This window comes from Penicillium psychrosexuale, assembly GCF_028828465.1.
Source record: "Penicillium psychrosexuale strain IBT 29551 chromosome Unknown utg000003l, whole genome shotgun sequence".
Classification (NCBI taxonomy): Eukaryota; Fungi; Ascomycota; class Eurotiomycetes; order Eurotiales; family Aspergillaceae; genus Penicillium; species Penicillium psychrosexuale.
The window spans coordinates 5,122,340-5,140,895 of NW_026643188.1; the positions used below are offsets into that span (position 1 = coordinate 5,122,340).

At 34.8% G+C, this 18,556-nt stretch overlaps 2 protein-coding genes across 2 annotated transcripts; one reads left to right on the forward strand and one right to left on the reverse strand.

Annotated features, from left to right (window-relative positions):
• Nucleotides 1-15,675: 15,675 nt before the first annotated feature.
• N7518_005800 (SDR family NAD(P)-dependent oxidoreductase) lies at nucleotides 15,676-16,613 on the reverse strand (the record flags this gene model as incomplete). The annotated part of the gene is made up of 3 exons (XM_057186727.1): nucleotides 15,676-15,936; nucleotides 16,058-16,251; nucleotides 16,343-16,613. The coding sequence occupies 3 exons, from the start codon at nucleotides 16,611-16,613 to the stop codon at nucleotides 15,676-15,678; spliced, it is 726 nt and encodes a 241-aa protein (XP_057043497.1).
• An 847-nt stretch (nucleotides 16,614-17,460) lies between these two features.
• Nucleotides 17,461-18,135, forward strand: N7518_005801 (glutathione S-transferase family protein; the record flags this gene model as incomplete). Its single annotated transcript, XM_057186728.1, has 1 exon — nucleotides 17,461-18,135. One exon carries the CDS (start codon nucleotides 17,461-17,463, stop codon nucleotides 18,133-18,135), a length of 675 nt encoding a protein of 224 aa, XP_057043498.1.
• Nucleotides 18,136-18,556: the final 421 nt, after the last annotated feature.

Here is an 18,556-nt window from a genome sequence, read left to right on the forward strand (position 1 = left end):
CTCTTCTTCTTATATATTAAGGCCTAGTAGTATTAGATACTATTAATATAGAAGTAAGAGATCTACTTATTACTATTATATACTTTAGGGAGTATAATAAGATCGAAATATATCTGACTAAGTGGTCTAAAATTTATACCTTAAATATAATAAGAGACTTACTTTAGTATTCTACTAAGCTAGTATATCTTATATAACTCTAGGTTATTTATAGTACTCTTAGTATTTATATATAAGGGTTTTATAATCTAAATACCCTTAACTATTTTAGTAAGCTATTTTATATACTTACTAAATATATGGCTAAATCACTAGTACTATCTCTCTACTATTACTTTTAAGACTAATAGCTATACTAAATATTAAGTTATATTAAAAGAGGTTATTATAAATACTACTAGAAATATAAAGTTAGTATATAGGAGTATAAAGAAGTTCCTAATCTTTTCTATTTTTATAAAGGTCTAGCCTATATCTTTATATATAATAGTTAGATTATTAAAATCTACTTTATACCCCCTCTATTTAATTAGCGCTACTAAGATAAGATTATAGTAGAAGCTAGGAGAGTACTTAATATTATTTAATATTAGATTAATAGGTCGGCTATAATAGCTAATAGTTTTAATCTAGACTTTACTAGTATTATAGACTTTAGTAAATATATTACTAACCTTTAGCTCTCCTATCTTTTTATAGAATTTAATAAAGAGGCCTTAGTTATTTATAATATATCGGCTAGTTACTAAATCAATTAGCTAATAATCCTATAGGGTAGATTATAAGTTCGTTAGGAAAGTAGTATCTTCAATAGCTATTAAGTAGTCTTTATTATTTAGATCTACTTCTACGAAGTATACTTAATCTATATCTTCCTCTTCTATTAGTTTAGTTAGAAGTTAGTTTATATAGTCCTTTACTTTTCTAGATAACTTATTAACCTTTCCTTATATATTCTTTTAAATATTAGGATTAGGTTTCTAATTAGGTAGGTATACTACCTTAACTAGGTATAGATATATACTAAAGTAGTGGTTTTCTCTATATATATAAGCTAGGAGAGATATTAATATCTTCTTTCTCTTTATAGTTATAGTAGTCGTTATAGTTATAGTTACTAGTTTTTTAGCTTTCCCTTAACTACTAAGAGTTATAAAAGTAGCCTATAGTACCTTTAGCTTTAATAACTTCTTCTAGTTAAAGAGCAACTATTCTAAATAGTATATATTTATTATACTAGTAAATATATATTTTCTATTTTATTTAAAGACCTTCTAGTACTAATAGTAATAGAATTAAGGCTTAATAGAATTGAGTGCTATTAAGAAATTATAGATTATATTTTAGTTATTAGTTATAAAGCTTACTTTTATAGCTATATATTCTATATAGAGATTCTCTAATTTTATTAACTAGCTATTAATTACTATATCTTTAATTAGTATTATTACTATAACTATCTACTATCTTCTAATAATCTAGACTTACTTTATATCTATATAAGAGAAATGTAATTATAGGGTAGCTAGTAGCTTACTAGTCTCCTATACTTTAACTATTAGATTCTAGATCTTAATAGTAAGTATATTCCTTATTCTCTCAGAGACCTTATTAAGTACTAGTTTAATTATCTTATACTTAGATAGATTATTATTATAGTCTTTCTAATTATTATTATAGTCGAGTTAGCCGTTTATTATTAATCGACTTATTATATTATAATTATACTTTATATTATTTTTATTTAGTCGAATTAGCTTTATAGGTAGGGTAGGCCGCTTTTCTTCGCTTATATTTAGGTTAATATAATCCTAAATATCGAGATTTTTAGCAATTATCTCTACCTATATAAACTAGGTTCGCCATTAGGTTAAGTTCCTTAGAATAATATATACTCTAGGTATACTCGAGACCTATTCGGTGATCCCGCTAGGATTATTATAAAGGAATGATATCTTATTTTCCATAGCTTTCTTATACGAGTTAGTAGAGGATAGATAGGAAGTACTAGGTAAGCAAAAGTACTTCTATGCTTAGGGGTACGGTAGCTTATGGAATAGACCGCGGTAGTATTCAATTGCAATTGATATACTAGTAAACCGGGCTTATAACTATTAAATAAAAGAGAGGCTGTTTTATATGGTACGAGTAGTAGGATACTGGACCAAAGGGTAAAATGAGTGTAATTGTGAAAAGGAGGGTTCTCCTCCGAGATCTATCTTGGTGTATGTTTACATAATCGCTACACGTGGCTGCTGACTACTAATATACCACTAGATGTAAGGAACGTACGGAAGTGCGTCATTTCTGGTCGACACTAATAGCTGCTTCTCCAAAGAAGCAGCATGCGAGGATAATATACAGGTTTGTGGGTCACATGACCCAAGGAGGCTGTACAGGCAGTACGCATTACTCCTGTCCAGTCCCCAGTCCCCCACGCACCCAGGATGGGTGCTCCACGCCCCATGACAGGGCTCATACCTCAGGCATCAGCCTTCTTAGTACTGGGGTCCTGACAATAAGGGAGAAAGAAGAAGCAAGTTGCAAAGTGGGAGGCAGCTAGTTAATATAGCTAGCCGCTGACCGCTTTACAATAATGCCAATAACAAACAAGCAAACATAGCGATCGTAACAGAAGGGCCTACCCCGAAGCATTCGTATATTTAATAATAGTTACCTATTCACAATTTCTAGGTTATAAAATAAAGCGCTGACTATAGTATTTACTCTGTATAATAACCTTCGTAGTTACAGTTAATCCTATTATAAAACCGGTCTTATCGAAGTTATAAATATTATCGGGGTCGATTCTAAATTAAAGGATTATCTTTTGAACTAAATTAAACCACTCCCTAATGATTTTAGGGTCTTCGTATTTCGCATACTTATAATTATACCATTTCGAAAATCGGAAGGAAAGGAGAGGACGTTGTTTCATAAAGTTATATACCCATTTTTCGCTGACCGAAAGAACTAGGGTAATTCCACACTTTTAAAGAAGAAGATCCGCCATTTCTCGTACTATAGAGGGCCGGGGTATAGATCCACGAGAATCCATAGAGAGAATCTATTTTTCAAGAGATTCCTCTTCAATTTCAGTTAATTTCAAGCTATTAGCGCGAGAAATCGCGCGGTTTTTAACGCTATGGAGGCGGGTAGAGAGTGTTGAATTTGGTACGTTAAATCGGCGTGCTGCTTCACGAATAGAGCTGGTTTCTTGATTCTTAATAGCCTGGATAGCTAGTAAGATTCTACCCTCTTACTCTATTGAATTTCGAGAGCTTTGAGAGCGAATTGGTGGCATAGTGGGTGGTTGAATTAATTAGGTGTTAATTCATGGACGCGTTTTGGGTGGGGTGTCCAGCTCGGTTACATGTCCAGCTCGGTTACCGAATACGTTATTCGGTCTTGGCATTAATTTTGATCGCCAAGATTTTCTCATGGGAGTGGGTCCATGGGAGTTGGCAAGGTCTATTCACCATTCAAAGTGACGGAAAAACGGTGGTAAGGCGATTGTATATATGGCAGAAAAATCTCAATAAATTCTCTAACTCTCTAAAAATGACAATAGTCCTAAAACATGACAATCTTGTGGACAACTTAGTAATCAAAATAAATAAAACAAAATGAAAGGATGTTTTTCGGGCGAAAAACTGCGGGACTGGTTTTTTGGGCGAAAAACCACCTGAGTTAGTTTTTCTGCAGAAATACCAGCCTGATTAGTCATGTGACCTAACTGTATTAGGAATGAAAAATAATAGTATTTATCCTAGATTCTGATACACTCCCTAGCTTTTGAAGTGATTATAATTTAGAGCTTTAAGAGCTATCTCAATTAATTAATGTCTGTTTTCATGACTGATCAGATGACCAATCTTAGATATTCTAAGTAATTCTCTAAACCATTCTTATTTCTGGCGGGGTAACGCTTTCGTCAGACTATCAGTGGGTATCTCTATGGTTAGAATCTAATCTATATTAACCTGTCCGGTGTTAACTTCCTATTTTAACTAGTATCTATTGATATCTATGTGATAAAGCTTTGTATATATTAACGTTCCTTCCTTTATTAATAGATTAATAGTCTATTAGTTATTGTATATAATCGAGAGTGTATGCGATGGTTTAAATCTAAGTATATAGAGGACTCGGTGCTACTATTAGACTGTTTTTCTAGCTTTAGTAAGTACTAGAAGCTTAGCTTCGGTGGTTAAAGTAGTAACTATCTTTTATTTAGATACTTTCTATTCGATTGGACCTCTATAAAGTTTGTAGATATATCCTTCTGAACTTTTCTAGTCTTTATTATCGCTAAACGATATATTGCTAGTAAAAACCACTGATTTAGCTACTAGTTATATTATTAATATCTTGTTTATTAGGTTATTTCTTCTGATCCTATATTCGATGGCCTAAAACCTAGTCTGATATAGGTATTAGATAATATAGTTAATGGTGTTAATATATTTAGGACTAGGGTTTAGTAAGAATTCGGCTGCTTTTCTAGTCGCTTTTACAGTGTCTAGTCTTAAGATGGTGGTTATATACTATGTAGATCTAACTTTGGCTTGATATCTATAAATCTAGCTTAGTGTAGCAACTCTATTAAATGGTTCTAATAGCTTAATACTTATTAGAGAATTAACTTTCTGGCTGGTAATTAGATCATATTTCGATGCCATACTTTTAATATAACTATCTTGGTATAGCTAAAGCTTCTTCTAGTCTCTATCTCGCAAAATGTAGATATTAAGAAACCAGCTAGTATCTAGCTCATATAGTTCCTAGTGCTTTTTTATCTATTGATCTAAATATATTGCTTAGTTAGTATACTTTGGGTGGTTGATAATAATGATATTGTTAATATAGAAGAAAACGATAATACTAATTATCACAAAAATACAGGGATCTTCTGGTACTAGAATCAATCCTAGCTTAATAAGAATATATGTTACTTCTTACTACTATAGCCTTAGTACCATTCTTAGACCATATAATACTTTGTATAGCATCCAGTACTCATTTAAAATTTCAAATCCTGGCGGGTAATGTATATATACCTTGCTTTATAGGATTAAGTTTAAAAATGTATTAACCACGTCTCTTTATTTTATATCGAGGTTGAATGCTGCCATAAGTATAAAGATAGCTCTTATAGTTTTGACTACTAGTATAGCAGCTCTTTTCTTGTCTATTATTATCTATTGAAGATCTCCTTGTATATAGATCTATGCTTTAAACTTTTCAAGTATACCGTCTGTGTTAAATTTGTATATAAAAACCTACTTTAGGGGTAGTATCTGTATGCCTTTTATGTTCGGTATTAGGACCTAAGAGAAGGTTTCTTTTCTTTGTAGGGTTTTAATCTTAAATTCTGCTACTACTTTGAATTCTTTTACATAAGCATGGTTTTTCAATTCTGCCTAATTTCATGGTAGTAGAGGAAGCTAATCTTTGTGAGGTCTTTCTTTTCTTTTAAACCTCTCGTTCATCCTGGTTAAGAATATATGAATTAATTTAGGTAGCTCTTCTTCTTCTAGTATTATATATATCCTATAATCCCTATTCCTTCTAGATCTAGTCCTAGTGATAATATTAGTGGGGTCGATTCTGTCTGATCTCGGTCTCCTATAATCTGGCTGGGCTAATAAGGATTGAGATAATGATATTTCTTTATTCTATGGCATCGGGGTCTGTTTAAGCTTATATTATAGTTAAAGCTCGCTTTCTGAGATAGGATCATTATGATCATTCTTATCTCCCATTTATGCCTTCCCCCTAGATTCGATCGATGGTATAACTAAGATGGGATCTAGTGTTATTAAGATGGCATTTCTTACCTATCTCTATGTTTCTAACAACGATAATAGAATTGGTCTTGGTAATGGCGATGTTAATAGAAATAAAGGTTGGTTTAATGATCTTACTTATAAAGGTGGTGATATTAGTAAAGGGATATCTGCTAGGAAGGATCCTAGCATATACTCTCTTACCTAATCCCTCGGTTTATTTGATATTGGGGTTGGTAGTAGATCAGATGATTCCTTTTATATAGCAATAGGTATTTACTATCTCCTATTTTCTTCTTACAACTCTCTCTCTCTATTATCTCTCTGTTAATCATTATTATGATCATCTTAATGATCATCCTTATTATTAACTTATTAGTTATCCCTATATAGATCAATGCCTTACTAGGTATGCTTAGTATCATCATAGAGAGCTATTCTAGTAACTGACAGTAGTATTTATATCTAACTTCCTAGCTCAGCTTGAGCTTAGTCTATTGTTAGTACCATAGGCTAGTGTATTTTCTCTATACTATCGGTGATTGTGCTAATTATGTCTTTAAATTCTAGCTTCTCTGACGATTTATATTAACGAGATTTATCGAATATAGTATCCCTTACGACGTCAACTCTTCTATTCTTACCACCTTTATATAGGAACTAAATTCTATATAGGTTCTTCGATATATATCCTACTAGATAGCTAATTTCTGTATAAGGTGCCATTTTTTCGGATTAGATATATTTAGAATTAACAATTCGTGAGTATACTAAGTATCTATATACCCTAAGGTTTGATAGGTTAATCCTTTGGTACTTGATCCTATTAGGTATAGTAAGTTTTATGAGTTCTAACTATGGTATGACCTATTGGTTTTCAATCTTTATTAGTACCCTATTTGTAATATATACTGCTATATATACCGCTTCTGTCTATATGGTTTTTAGAAGATTAGTATTATTAATAAAGGTTCTCACTATTTTAATAATTACTCCTCCCGATCTTTCTATAGGGCCATTTATTTCTAGTAGGTCTGGTAGTAAGTGTTTAATAATATACCCTTTGGCTTTAATTATATTTTCTACCTTATTACCTGCGCTCTGTTTATTATTATAGTGGAAAACTCTGATCCTAATATTTAGCTAGTTCTTAACTAGAGCGATGAATTTTCTAACCACTATTTAATAGTCGTTTTTCTTGATATATATGAATATAAAGTGGCACTTGATTCTATCGAGGTAAAAATGTATTAACTAAATATATCTATTCTATACTAGCTGATTTTATACTAGATCGAAATATATACGTCCTAGTATACTATAGGTTGTACCGATTCTTCTCTGAGATATCTGCTTTAGTATATCTACTAGTTGGTAAGCTTTATATACCTGATTTTTAGGGTTACTTCTAGTAATCATTATACCTTCTATTATCTTAGAGAGTTTTTTAATTCTCTTTTTTCTAATATAGCCTAGTCGTCTATACCATATTTTAAGTAAGGCTTTAGATTTTAGTTCTTTTTTTAATCTTTTTAATATAGTAAGTACTAATAAACCATTTTATATTTTAGGGATTTTAAACCCTAACCGAAAACCCTAAGGTTAAGATAACCATAAGAGATTCTATTCCTTATATATTTTATATAGTAGGGTTCCGTTCTTTTTAATCTAGTTCTTTTTAAAATTCAGGAAAGTACCTGTTTTCTTAAATATAAGGTTGTAAGTAATAAGGTTTATATAGAAATTTAGAGAGTACTTGGTATTATATAAAGTCATTTTCTTTGTCTGATTAGTGACTAGATTAATGCCATTAATTTTAACTTTTCTAATTCTAGTAACCGTTAAGGCTATATTACTGACCTTAATTATGCTCTTAGTTTCTTTAAAGGTAATAAAGAGGTTGTGATTATTATAAATATAAACTTATATACCTATATTAACTAGCTATCTTTTATTTATTAGCATGGTTTTATAGGTTTAGAAAACAGTGTCTAGAGTTTCTTCTTCTATTATAAAAAATCCTAATTCTTTGCTTTAGATTATAGCATTCGCTTGCTAACTTCTGTTCTTTTTAGGCGCTATTCCTAGTTCTTTGTATCTTTTATCGATAAATGCTTTCTATATAGGATCCTCTTTCATTACTTTATCCTAGGCTTTCTTATATTCTAGGTCTTAGGTATACCCTTCTAGAATAAGATCTAGGTAGGCCCCCTAGCATTTCTATACTAGGTAGTTGTATTTACCACTATATCTATAGGGGTATTTTCTCCTAAAGAATAGTATATTATTTATAGATTTAGCTTATTTACTATTTCCGGTTCCGCTATTCTTATTAGTAGATACTAGCTAGGCTTCTTGATATCCTTACTAGGTCGAGAAAACGGCTTTTAATATACCTTTTTATATAGCTTATCTGCTAATGGTACTATCCTATTAAGTCTTATAGTAAGATAATAGCTTACTAAACTCAATAGTTCTTTCTTATTATATCTTTTCTTAGGATAGACTTTACTGTATATCTCTAAGTCTTGCTGTAAAGAATTCTGGTAAGATGGTTATAATTACTTATAGGAACTATATCGCTGTATCTTTTGCTTCACTGACTTTAGCTATAATACAATGAGTATATAGAGTTTCCTATTTTAGTAACCATTTTTCGATATTTGTATTCTGGTCTAGACCTTGGTCTAGATTATTCTATTCTACTCTTAGATTCGATCTATATATAGGGTTATACTTAGGAGCATAGCGCTATCGCAAATTTCGAAGTAGCGCCTAGGGAGAATCCTAAGTTAGGAATACCTGATAAGATAGGAGAACGTTCGATTTAATGGCATTTACCACTATATTAAATCCTTAGAGACCCCTATTGTAGGCGGTCTTCTTTTCTTGGTATTCACTGTTTAGAACGTTAAAGATGTTATACTAGTCATTTCCATACTCCTTCTTAATATCTTCCTATTTTGGTGCAATTGGTGCGACTAATTGATCTGGTTCCTTTTCCAGTTTAGGGTTGTAATAATCCCAAATGTTATATATTTAGGCAATGGCCTAAATGGTTATAAGCTATAGTACCCAATTGGTCGAATCCTTTAAAATTACGCGAGAAGGTATCGCGGAGAGAGGATGATAATCTACCATAATGTTTGAATTGTAGTCCTTGTCACGATTGGCACGTGTAGAACTCGTACCTTCCCGTTTGGGATCGTACCGTTGGTCGTTTACGCAAGCAATCGTACCTTCCTTCATGGCTAAGCGAGGATAGGGCTTTGCCCCTAAAGGGGTATAAAGACCCGTTTGTTGTTCTACATTTTGTTTTCTTTTCTTTTCCTTTCTCATACTTGATATTTCGTTAGCAATATACTTCTTCTGCTAAAGAGAACCTGGTATATAACATAATATCAAGTATCACCCTAAACCTAAACTTTCGAAGCCACACAACTGTATAGACAATCATTACGATTGGTCCCAGTCTAGTTTTACCCTACCCATCCTGAAACTAACTAGAACGGGACCAGCTATAGTTCTACCACGATGGATCGCTGCGATCGGTAAGGGAAAATAACCTGTAGTACTGGATCGTCTTATAGAAGAAGCTGTAAACCTTAAAACCCCGACTCCTACTAGAATATAGGACCTAATTAAAAGTATTGAATACAATGGCCCTAAGGAGGGTCCTTCGACTCCTTCTATCCGAGAGATTATATATATAACTCCTAGTAAGGAACGATTCGTTAAGCTAGCTAATCGGTTCTAAATAGTTAAAGACGATAACTGGATAATATAAGATGAAATCTAAATCTTGATTATAGAGAATAGAAAGTCTAAGGAAGCTATTAAACGAATTATAGAGGAATATGATCGATTCTATATAGAAAGGGATCGCCTTATGATAGAATATAACCAAGCTATAGAAGAACGCGATAAGGCTGCTGCTTATAGAGATATTACTATATATAAGTATAATAACCTTACCTACTGCCTTGTTCTTACTTAGAGTAAAATAAACTAGGCCCGAAGTAATATACCGATTATAGGAATTACTGGCTAGAAATCTATGAAGATACCCGATATACTAATACTAAAGGATAGAAAGGAAGTCCGTTTCGAAATATAGGAAACGGTTATTAGATAGAAACTCGAAGTAAATGCTGACTACTACCTACTACTAGTTTACTAGAAGCTGTATATATAAAGCCGATATAAAGGTAAAGTGTAGCTGTATATTACCCTGCGAATGAGTGTAACCTTAAATAACCTATACGTCGATATAGAAGATATTATTGTCTACCTCTATACTATCTTTATGAACCTAAATTGTTATATAGAAGTATATATAGCCTACTATAAACTTAAGATGAAACCTAAGGAAGATTTTACCGACTTCTTAGCTAAATTTATATAACTTATAGAGGAAGCTGTGGTTATTAAAGAAAACTGTAAGTATGACCTATATTCGAAACTTCTATATCTATTATAGAGCTAAGTTATATAGGCTGTTAATTAGGAAACGGTGCCTTTCGACGCCTTTACCTAGAGTTATTAGAGTATGTCCTATGAGATTAGTCTCTAATAGGAAGTAAAGGGTACCGCGTATACCTGTGTAATAACTATATTTGGAAGCAGAGCCGGGACTACTGCTAACTAGTCTAGTTTTATACCATATATAAAGCGTAAAGGGGCTACCTTATTGTCTAGCCTATTAGCTATAGAGTGAGAGACTCTTATAAAGGAGGGTTGATACTTCTACTATAAGGAAAAGGGGTATATAATATTCGAATACCTAAAGAAAAAGATAAATATAGCTGTAAGTACTGTTACTATAACTAACTAGACCTATAGCTAATTATATATAACTGAACTCGAAGAATTAGAGGATAATGTAGACCTAGGAAAAGTAATAGCCTAGGAGAAGTCTTAATCCTAGGTAGAAAATAGGTATCGCTGTATATACTAGATCTATATAAGCTTTTAGGAGGTCTATAAGATAGTTTAGTATTTAATATAAGATTGACTTATAATAGATATTCCTTTATAATCTTAGTGCTAGTAGATACTAGAGTAGATGGCTTAATATTTATTAATATAGAACTAGTCATACTACTTGGTAAGAAATTCGGATTATATATCTATAAGCTGGACTGCGAGTATCTGGTTAAAGGATTCGATGGTAAATTATCCTGACTAATTATATATACTGTTGTCCTTATACTAAGTATAGACGACTGGATCTAATAGTAGATTCCTATACTAGTAGTGGATCTAGGTAGATATAATATGATTATTAGATATATATAGTTTACTGAGAACGATGTCTTCTTTGACTACTAACGGTATTGTATGATCTAGCTAGATAAGAATACCCTTTTTGATAAGGTAGTAGGCTAGTTAGCTGTACTAGTACCTATAACGATCCTTAAACGGCCTATATGAATTAAGCTGGATTACTAGAAGGATATAGAATAACGTGATTGTCTCTTTAAGAAATAAGTCTTAAGTAATCTATAATAGGACCTAAAGACTTAGAAGCTATACCCTATTGTAAGGGAATATTAATATAGATACTGGTAAGTTAAAGAGTATTATAAGATGGTACGAAACCTAAATGATGAAATTAAACTAGTACCTCTCTGAATAGAGGTACTAGAAGAGGAAATAAAGGAAGTTCTCTTACTAATAGATATTAGTATTATTGGCTGGGTAGGATTTAATCGTTTATAAATATAAATGGTTATTGATAAAGATATCGAAGTCTTTTAGACCTTACTCTATGAAATCGATTGGATTATTAATATTAAATCTATAATTGTAAAGGATATAGAACTCGATAAGATTAAACGAATCCTTCTAAGGGAGTACCACAATCTTATAGAAGTATTCTCTAAGAAGAAGTCTAATAAACTGCCACTATATCGCCTAGGGGTAGACTATGAAATTATCCTTAAAGTAGAGGTATAGTTAGGATACTACCTATTCTATAAATTATTGTTAGATAAACTAAAGGCTGCGAAATAGTATATCCTTGATAACCTTGAAAAAGGATTTATTATACCTAGTTTAGCTCTGTATGCCTTATTAATCTTAATGGCTAAGAAGCTAGGCGGTAGTCTACGTTTCTGTGTAGACTTCTAAAGATTGAATGTAATTATAAGGAAAGATTATTACTTGTTACCCCTTATCGATGAAGTACTCTAACGAATAAATAAAGCGAAGTTCTTTATAAAGCTCGATATCTATTAAGGTTTCTACTGTATTAGATTAATGTTGGCTATAGAAGATCTTACGATATTCTGTACCTAATATAGATTGTTTAAGTATAAAGTGACTCTGTTTAGTCTTATAAATGGTCTAGTAATGTTCTAGCGATTTATAAATATAGTACTTAGAGACTGTATAGATAACTACGCAGTTGTATTTATAGATAATATTATGATCTACAGTGAGATACTCGAAGAATATAAGAAGTATATTAGGGAAGTCCTTGAATGGTTATAAAAGGTAGGATTATAGGTTATACTATCTAAGTATGAATTCTCTGTATAGAAAACTAAGTTCTTAGGATTTATTATAAGTACTAAGGGTATCGCGGTAGATCTAGAGAAGATTGTAGTTATTAAGAACTAGAAGATACTGTTAATAATTAAAGGAATATAGTCCTTCTTAGGATTCTGTAACTTCTATCGACGATTTATTAAGGATTATAGTTTCCTTTCGAAACTATTATACTATCTTATATAGTATAATATAGTATACGAATGGTCACTAGACTGCGAGTAAGCGTTTATATAACTAAAGTATAAGTTAATAACTATACCTATCCTATAGTATTATGATCTAGACCTCTAGACCTGTATGGAAATAGATGCCTCGAATAGAGTTATTAGTACTGTCCTCTTATAATACTATAAGGCTGATGATTTTTAGTATCCTATTGCCTTCTTCTTAAAGACTATATAACCTATAGAGCTTAATTACGAAATCAGGGATAAGGAACTCCTTACGATTATTTGTGTACTCTAGGAATAGCGCCTAAAACTTAAAGGACTCTCTTGTATAGAATGTTTTAAGATCCTTATAAATTATTAATCTCTTAAATACTTTATAATAGTATGATAGATAAATTAATGATAAGTATGGTAGAGTGAGTTCCTCTTATAGTTCTACTTTATAATTAAATACTATCCTAGGAAATAGAATATTATTGTAGATATCCTTTTAAGAAAGGAAAGTCCCTATATAGATGTTAGTCAATACCTTATATTACTCCCTAAGGAATATTTTGGAAAAGAAACGGAACTGGTACTAGAAATCGAGGTATTCCCTTTATAGATAGAACCTATATAAGATACTGAGATTCCCCCTCTACCGGTTGAGACTATATAGGACCTAGATATAACTGAATGAGTCTAATTAGTAAACTACTAGAACCTAGAGCTAGAAGTATTCTAATAGATCATAAGAGATTAAATGGATCCCTATTAGGTAGTGTGAGATAAATTACTGTTATTTAAAGATTGTCTAGAAGTACCTAATAAAGGGGATCTTTGAGTACGATTACTTGATGAGATATACTGATAACCGCTAACTGTATACCCTGGTATTAAGAAACTTAAGAAGCTTATTGTAACTAGATACTATTGGCTAGGATGGGTTACGGATGTAAAGTGATATATAGATAACTATCTAATATATAAATGTATAAAGACCTAGAGAGATTGTATACCTAGTCTCCTATACCCGCTATCTATTCCTAAATGACTGTGGTAATATCTATTAATAGATTTCTGTTCCTTCCTAAAGGATAGATATAGCTATAATATAGTATTTGTTATTGTTAACTGACTAAGTAAGAGACTGATATTAATTCCCTATTATAAAGATACTAATGTAAAGTAGATAGTATATCTATTTATAGATAATGTTATACGGATTATAGGAATCCCTGAAATCATTGTATTAGACTAAGGAGGATAGTTTATCTCTGAGTTCTAGATAGAGTTCTGTAGAATCCTAGGGATTAAGCGAAAACTGTCTATTGTATACTACCTATAGATAGACAGCTAGAACGAAATTGTAAATTAGTTTATAGTATAGCGATTAAGACTATATATTGAATATAACTAGGATGACTGGTTAGAATACCTACTGATAGTAGATTTCGCGGTATTAATTCTTCTGTAGGATATAATAAAGAGGTCCCCTTTCTTTGTTAAATGGGGTTATGAACTAGTAATGTCTTTCGATTGGAATTGTATAGGACTGATATATAACGAATAAGAAGCAGCTGATCGACTCTTAAAGTTATAATAAATCTAGGAAGATATATGTGAATAAATTGCGAAGTTATAGGAACTATAAATATAGTAGGCTAACCGTTATTATCGCGAAGAGGACTTTAACGTTAGCGACCTGGTCTTTATTACTATGAAAGATTGGCTATAAGACTATCTGAGTCGAAAACTCTCCTATATAACTAGTGGACCCTATAAGATTATTGAAAAGGTTGGGAATATATATAAGTTGGAACTACTACAGTTAATTAATGTCTACCTAGTATTTAACCTAAGTAAGCTATGGAAGGTAGTAAGTATAGAACCACTTGTAGGATAATATATGGATCCGCTACCTCCGATACGGGTAGGATAGACTAATGAGTAGGAAGTTGAAAAGATCCTAGATATAAGAAAGTATTATAGGAAGCTGCAGTACTATATATAGTGGTTAGGATATAACCTGGATCCTGTATAGTACCTGGCCGGTAACTTTAAGAATACTCTAGAGATGATTAAGGAATTCTACAATACCTATCTAGCGAAGCCTGGACCGCCAATGCGTCTATAAGAATGGATCGAGGCTGCGCGGGATGATCGAATATTGGACGACCACGTGGATGACGAGAAGCCAGCATTTAGGGACTAAATGTATTCTCGCCTAGGGGTTATGTTACAATTGGCATGTGTAGAACTTGTACCTTCCCGTTTGGGATTGTACTGTTGGTCGTTTGCGCAAGCAATTGTACCTTCCTTTATGGCTAAGCGAGGATAGGGCTTTGCCCCCGAAGGGGTATAAAGACCCGTTTGTTGTTCTACGTTTTGTTTTCTTTTCTTTTCCTTTCTCATACTTGATATTTCGTTAGCAATGCACTTCTTCTGCTAAAGAGAACCTGGCACGTAACAGTCCTAAACGAAATTCCGATTGTGATTGGTTGTTATTACTTTCGGGGTCGAGTCTTGTTTTCAGGGGTATCCCGGTACGTGGCCAGGTGTCTCAATGTTGACTAAATGGTGTATCCAAAAATGGGATAAAATGTTAAAAAATTGTAAGAGTCAAGTTTAAAGCGATTCCGGGCTCATAACTGACAGAAAAACGGTGGTAAGGCGATTGTATATATGGCAGAAAAATCTCAATAAATTCTCTAACTCTCTAAAAATGACAATAGTCCTAAAACATGACAATCTTGTGGACAACTTAGTAATCAAAACAAACAAAACAAAATGAAAGGATGTTTTTCGGGCGAAAAACTGCGGGACTGGTTTTTCGGGCGAAAAACCACCTGAGTTGGTTTTTCTGCAGAAATACCAGCCTGATCAGTCACGTGACCCAACTGTATCAGGAATGAAAAATAACAGTATTCATCCTAGATTCTGACACAAAGCTCTATTTTGGGTCTACCGACCCTCTACAAAACCTCTTGAATAGGGAAGCTTTCCAGAGTGAAATATGACAGTATGTACTACTTCAAAGCTCGTTGTACATATTCAGAAGCACTAAGTACAGCCAACATGAAAGATACTTGCGATCCCTGAGAAAAGCACGCGATGTTGGGAACTTTAACGAAATGACCACATTGATTTAGTCAAGTGGGTGCGTCAACTTAGCCCTCAGATTACATAGTCCCGGTAACTCCGCCGTCAACTGAGATAAACTGTGCAGTGATCCACCGGCTCTTTTCTGATACTAGCAGAAGTGTAGCATCAGCCAGATCCTCCACTGACCCGAGGCGATTCGCAGCTCGCGTCTGTTCATACATAGAAATTTGAAGCGCAGTTGGAGACCCGTCAGCGGCCACCAGATATGCTTTCGACATATCTGTTGGAACTGGACCGGGTGCGAGTGTATTGACGGTAATCCCACGACTCTTGTCAAGCTGTCCGGCATTTAGTTAGATGGTTGTCGAGCGTAGAGAGTGGGAATACACGAAAGAAAGCTTACCTCGCCAGCCCAGAACGTTGTCAGGCATCCATTGCAGCTTTTGTCGCACCGTATACAGGGGGTGGGACCAAAATTTTGGAGGCGATGGAGCCGATGTTGACGATGCGGCCGCCTTGCGGCATTCGACCTACGCCAACAACAGCTTGTGTCATATAAATCACGCCGAAGACGTTGACGGCGAATTCGTATTCGAGCTGCTCTGCTTTAACCTCCAAGAGCGGTGTGTTGCGTGCAGCCGCTGCGTTGTTGACTAGAATAAATAGTCAATCAGTCTTGTCCAACTACCCGGAAAGGACATCACGCCGCCCATGACATAGCGAGAATATCGATGTGATCGACACTAAATGCTTTCAGAATTTGCTCAACCATGTTCTTCGCAGTATCGTAATTTTCCACTCCTCCTTGTACGACGGTGGTTTTGGTGCCAAACTCTTTATTGATGTCCAGCGCTACCTTCTCAGCCCGCGCCTTGGAGCCTTCCGACACATAATGAATTGCTACAGACGCGCCGTTCCGGGCCAAAGCTCTGGCAATAGCGGCACCAATGCCAGTCTCTCTGCCAGAACCTGTAACCAAAGCAGTCTTTCCTGCAAGCGAGAGTGTGTCCGGCATATCCAGGAAATAAGCAAAGAAAGCTATCAAAGCAGATGATCACACAGCTAGTTCTGAACTCCGACTGGTAAGAAGCTATATTTTATATATAAGACAAATTATAAATCATCGAGTTATAAAAAGCCAGGAAAGCAAAATTGTTCTATCTACAAGACCCCCACTCCTGTTTATTATGAATACCTCGGGCAGGATTGTCGCCGCCCCGAATCGTTTGACTAAGGTTAACGCTGCATGAAAGTCAAGGGGGGCCTATAGGGTATAGAGCATGGTCACGTGCCCTGGACCAATTACGCGTCGCAATTATTAATCCCCCCACGCCAAGTAAGGTTTGTTTGCATCATATTTTGTGCTGTTTGTGTAGATGACTGAGGACCAATGGTTGGCTACGCTCCGTAATTATCAATCGCCCCACTCCAAGTAAGCTTTGTTTGCATCATAGTTTGTGCTGTTTGTGTTGATGACCAAGGACCAATCAACGTCCCGACAGGCGCATGTTGGCTGCATAATCCGTGGTTTGTGTTGATAACTAAGGCCTAATAAACGCTGATGAAAGTCACAAGAGAGAATTAATTATCCAGCTTACCAAGTGTTCGGTCTTCTCGGGTGCCGAGCTGAATAATTCATGTCTTGATGTTCCTGCCATTGGAGTATACAGGTACTTTGTATCCAGCTTACCAAGTGTTCGGTCTTCTCGGGTGCCGAGCTGAATAATTCATGTCTTGATGTTCCTGCCATTGGAGTATACAGGTACTTTTAAGCAGGCCAACCCTCGATCCTTGTAGTCTCTGTATCGAACTCTCTTTCTCCCAATCAATCAATCAATCAATCAATCAATCAATCACTCGCCATGTCTCTCAAAACCCTCACTCTCTGGACCCTCCGGGGCCACGCCGGTACGCCCAACCCCTGGAAGGTCCTCATGGTCCTGGAAGAGCTCAAGGTTCCGTACGAGACCAAGTTGGTCGATCTCGGCGACCTGAAAAAGGAACCCTACGAGTCTATCAATCCTAACGGTCGTGTTCCCGCCCTCGAGGATCCGAACACCGGCATCACCCTCTGGGAATCCGGCGCCATCCTCGAGTACCTGGTGGACAGATACGACAAGCAACACACCATCAGCTTCACCGCCGGCTCAAAGGAGTACTACGTAAGCAAGCAGTGGCTACATTACCAGGTGTCTGGTCAGGGACCGTACTTCGGGCAGGCCGCCTGGTTTACGGTCTACCACCCCGAGAAGGTGCCCAGTGCGGTCGAGCGCTATGTTAACGAGATCCGTCGTGTTTCGGGCGTTCTCAACCGATCGCTCCAGAACAAGGAGTATCTCATTGGCGGCAAGTACAGCTATGTCGATGCTGCTTTTGTGCCGTGGTTTGAGGTGGCTGCGCTCTTCTGGTCGAACGAAATGGATCTCGAGAAGAACTTCCCGCATGTTAATTTCTGGTTGAACCGTATCAAGGCTCGTCCGGCTATTGCCAAGACCATTGATGATAAGGCGAAGGCCGCGGCTGCGGAAGGGAATTAAGGCATTGTGATGGCAGATGGATCTCCTAGATAGAAGGGGAATTTATTTTGATTGAATCCAAATACATATATCTTCATCTCTTAAGCTAGCGTCTTGGCTGTGAGGCGCAGAAAGAATGGAAGAGTGCAAATTGGCGAAGCTGGTTTTACACTTCTCTGTATGCAAATCCTTAATTTAAGGATTAAACCATAATACTACTATTCGAAGTCATATGACCTCTCTCCGCTCCCAATAACTATTTTAGTCCCAGCAGATAGGTAGTTTCCTTTTCTCTCTTTACGCAATTCATGAGAACTTTCTAGAGTATCTACATTTTATCTATAGACTCCTTGATTTATCTCTAATAGGTTATAAGCCCTCGTTCTTAAAGCTACTGTATTACTATAAGCTTTAATCTCTTTTATCCTCCTATTAGTACTAG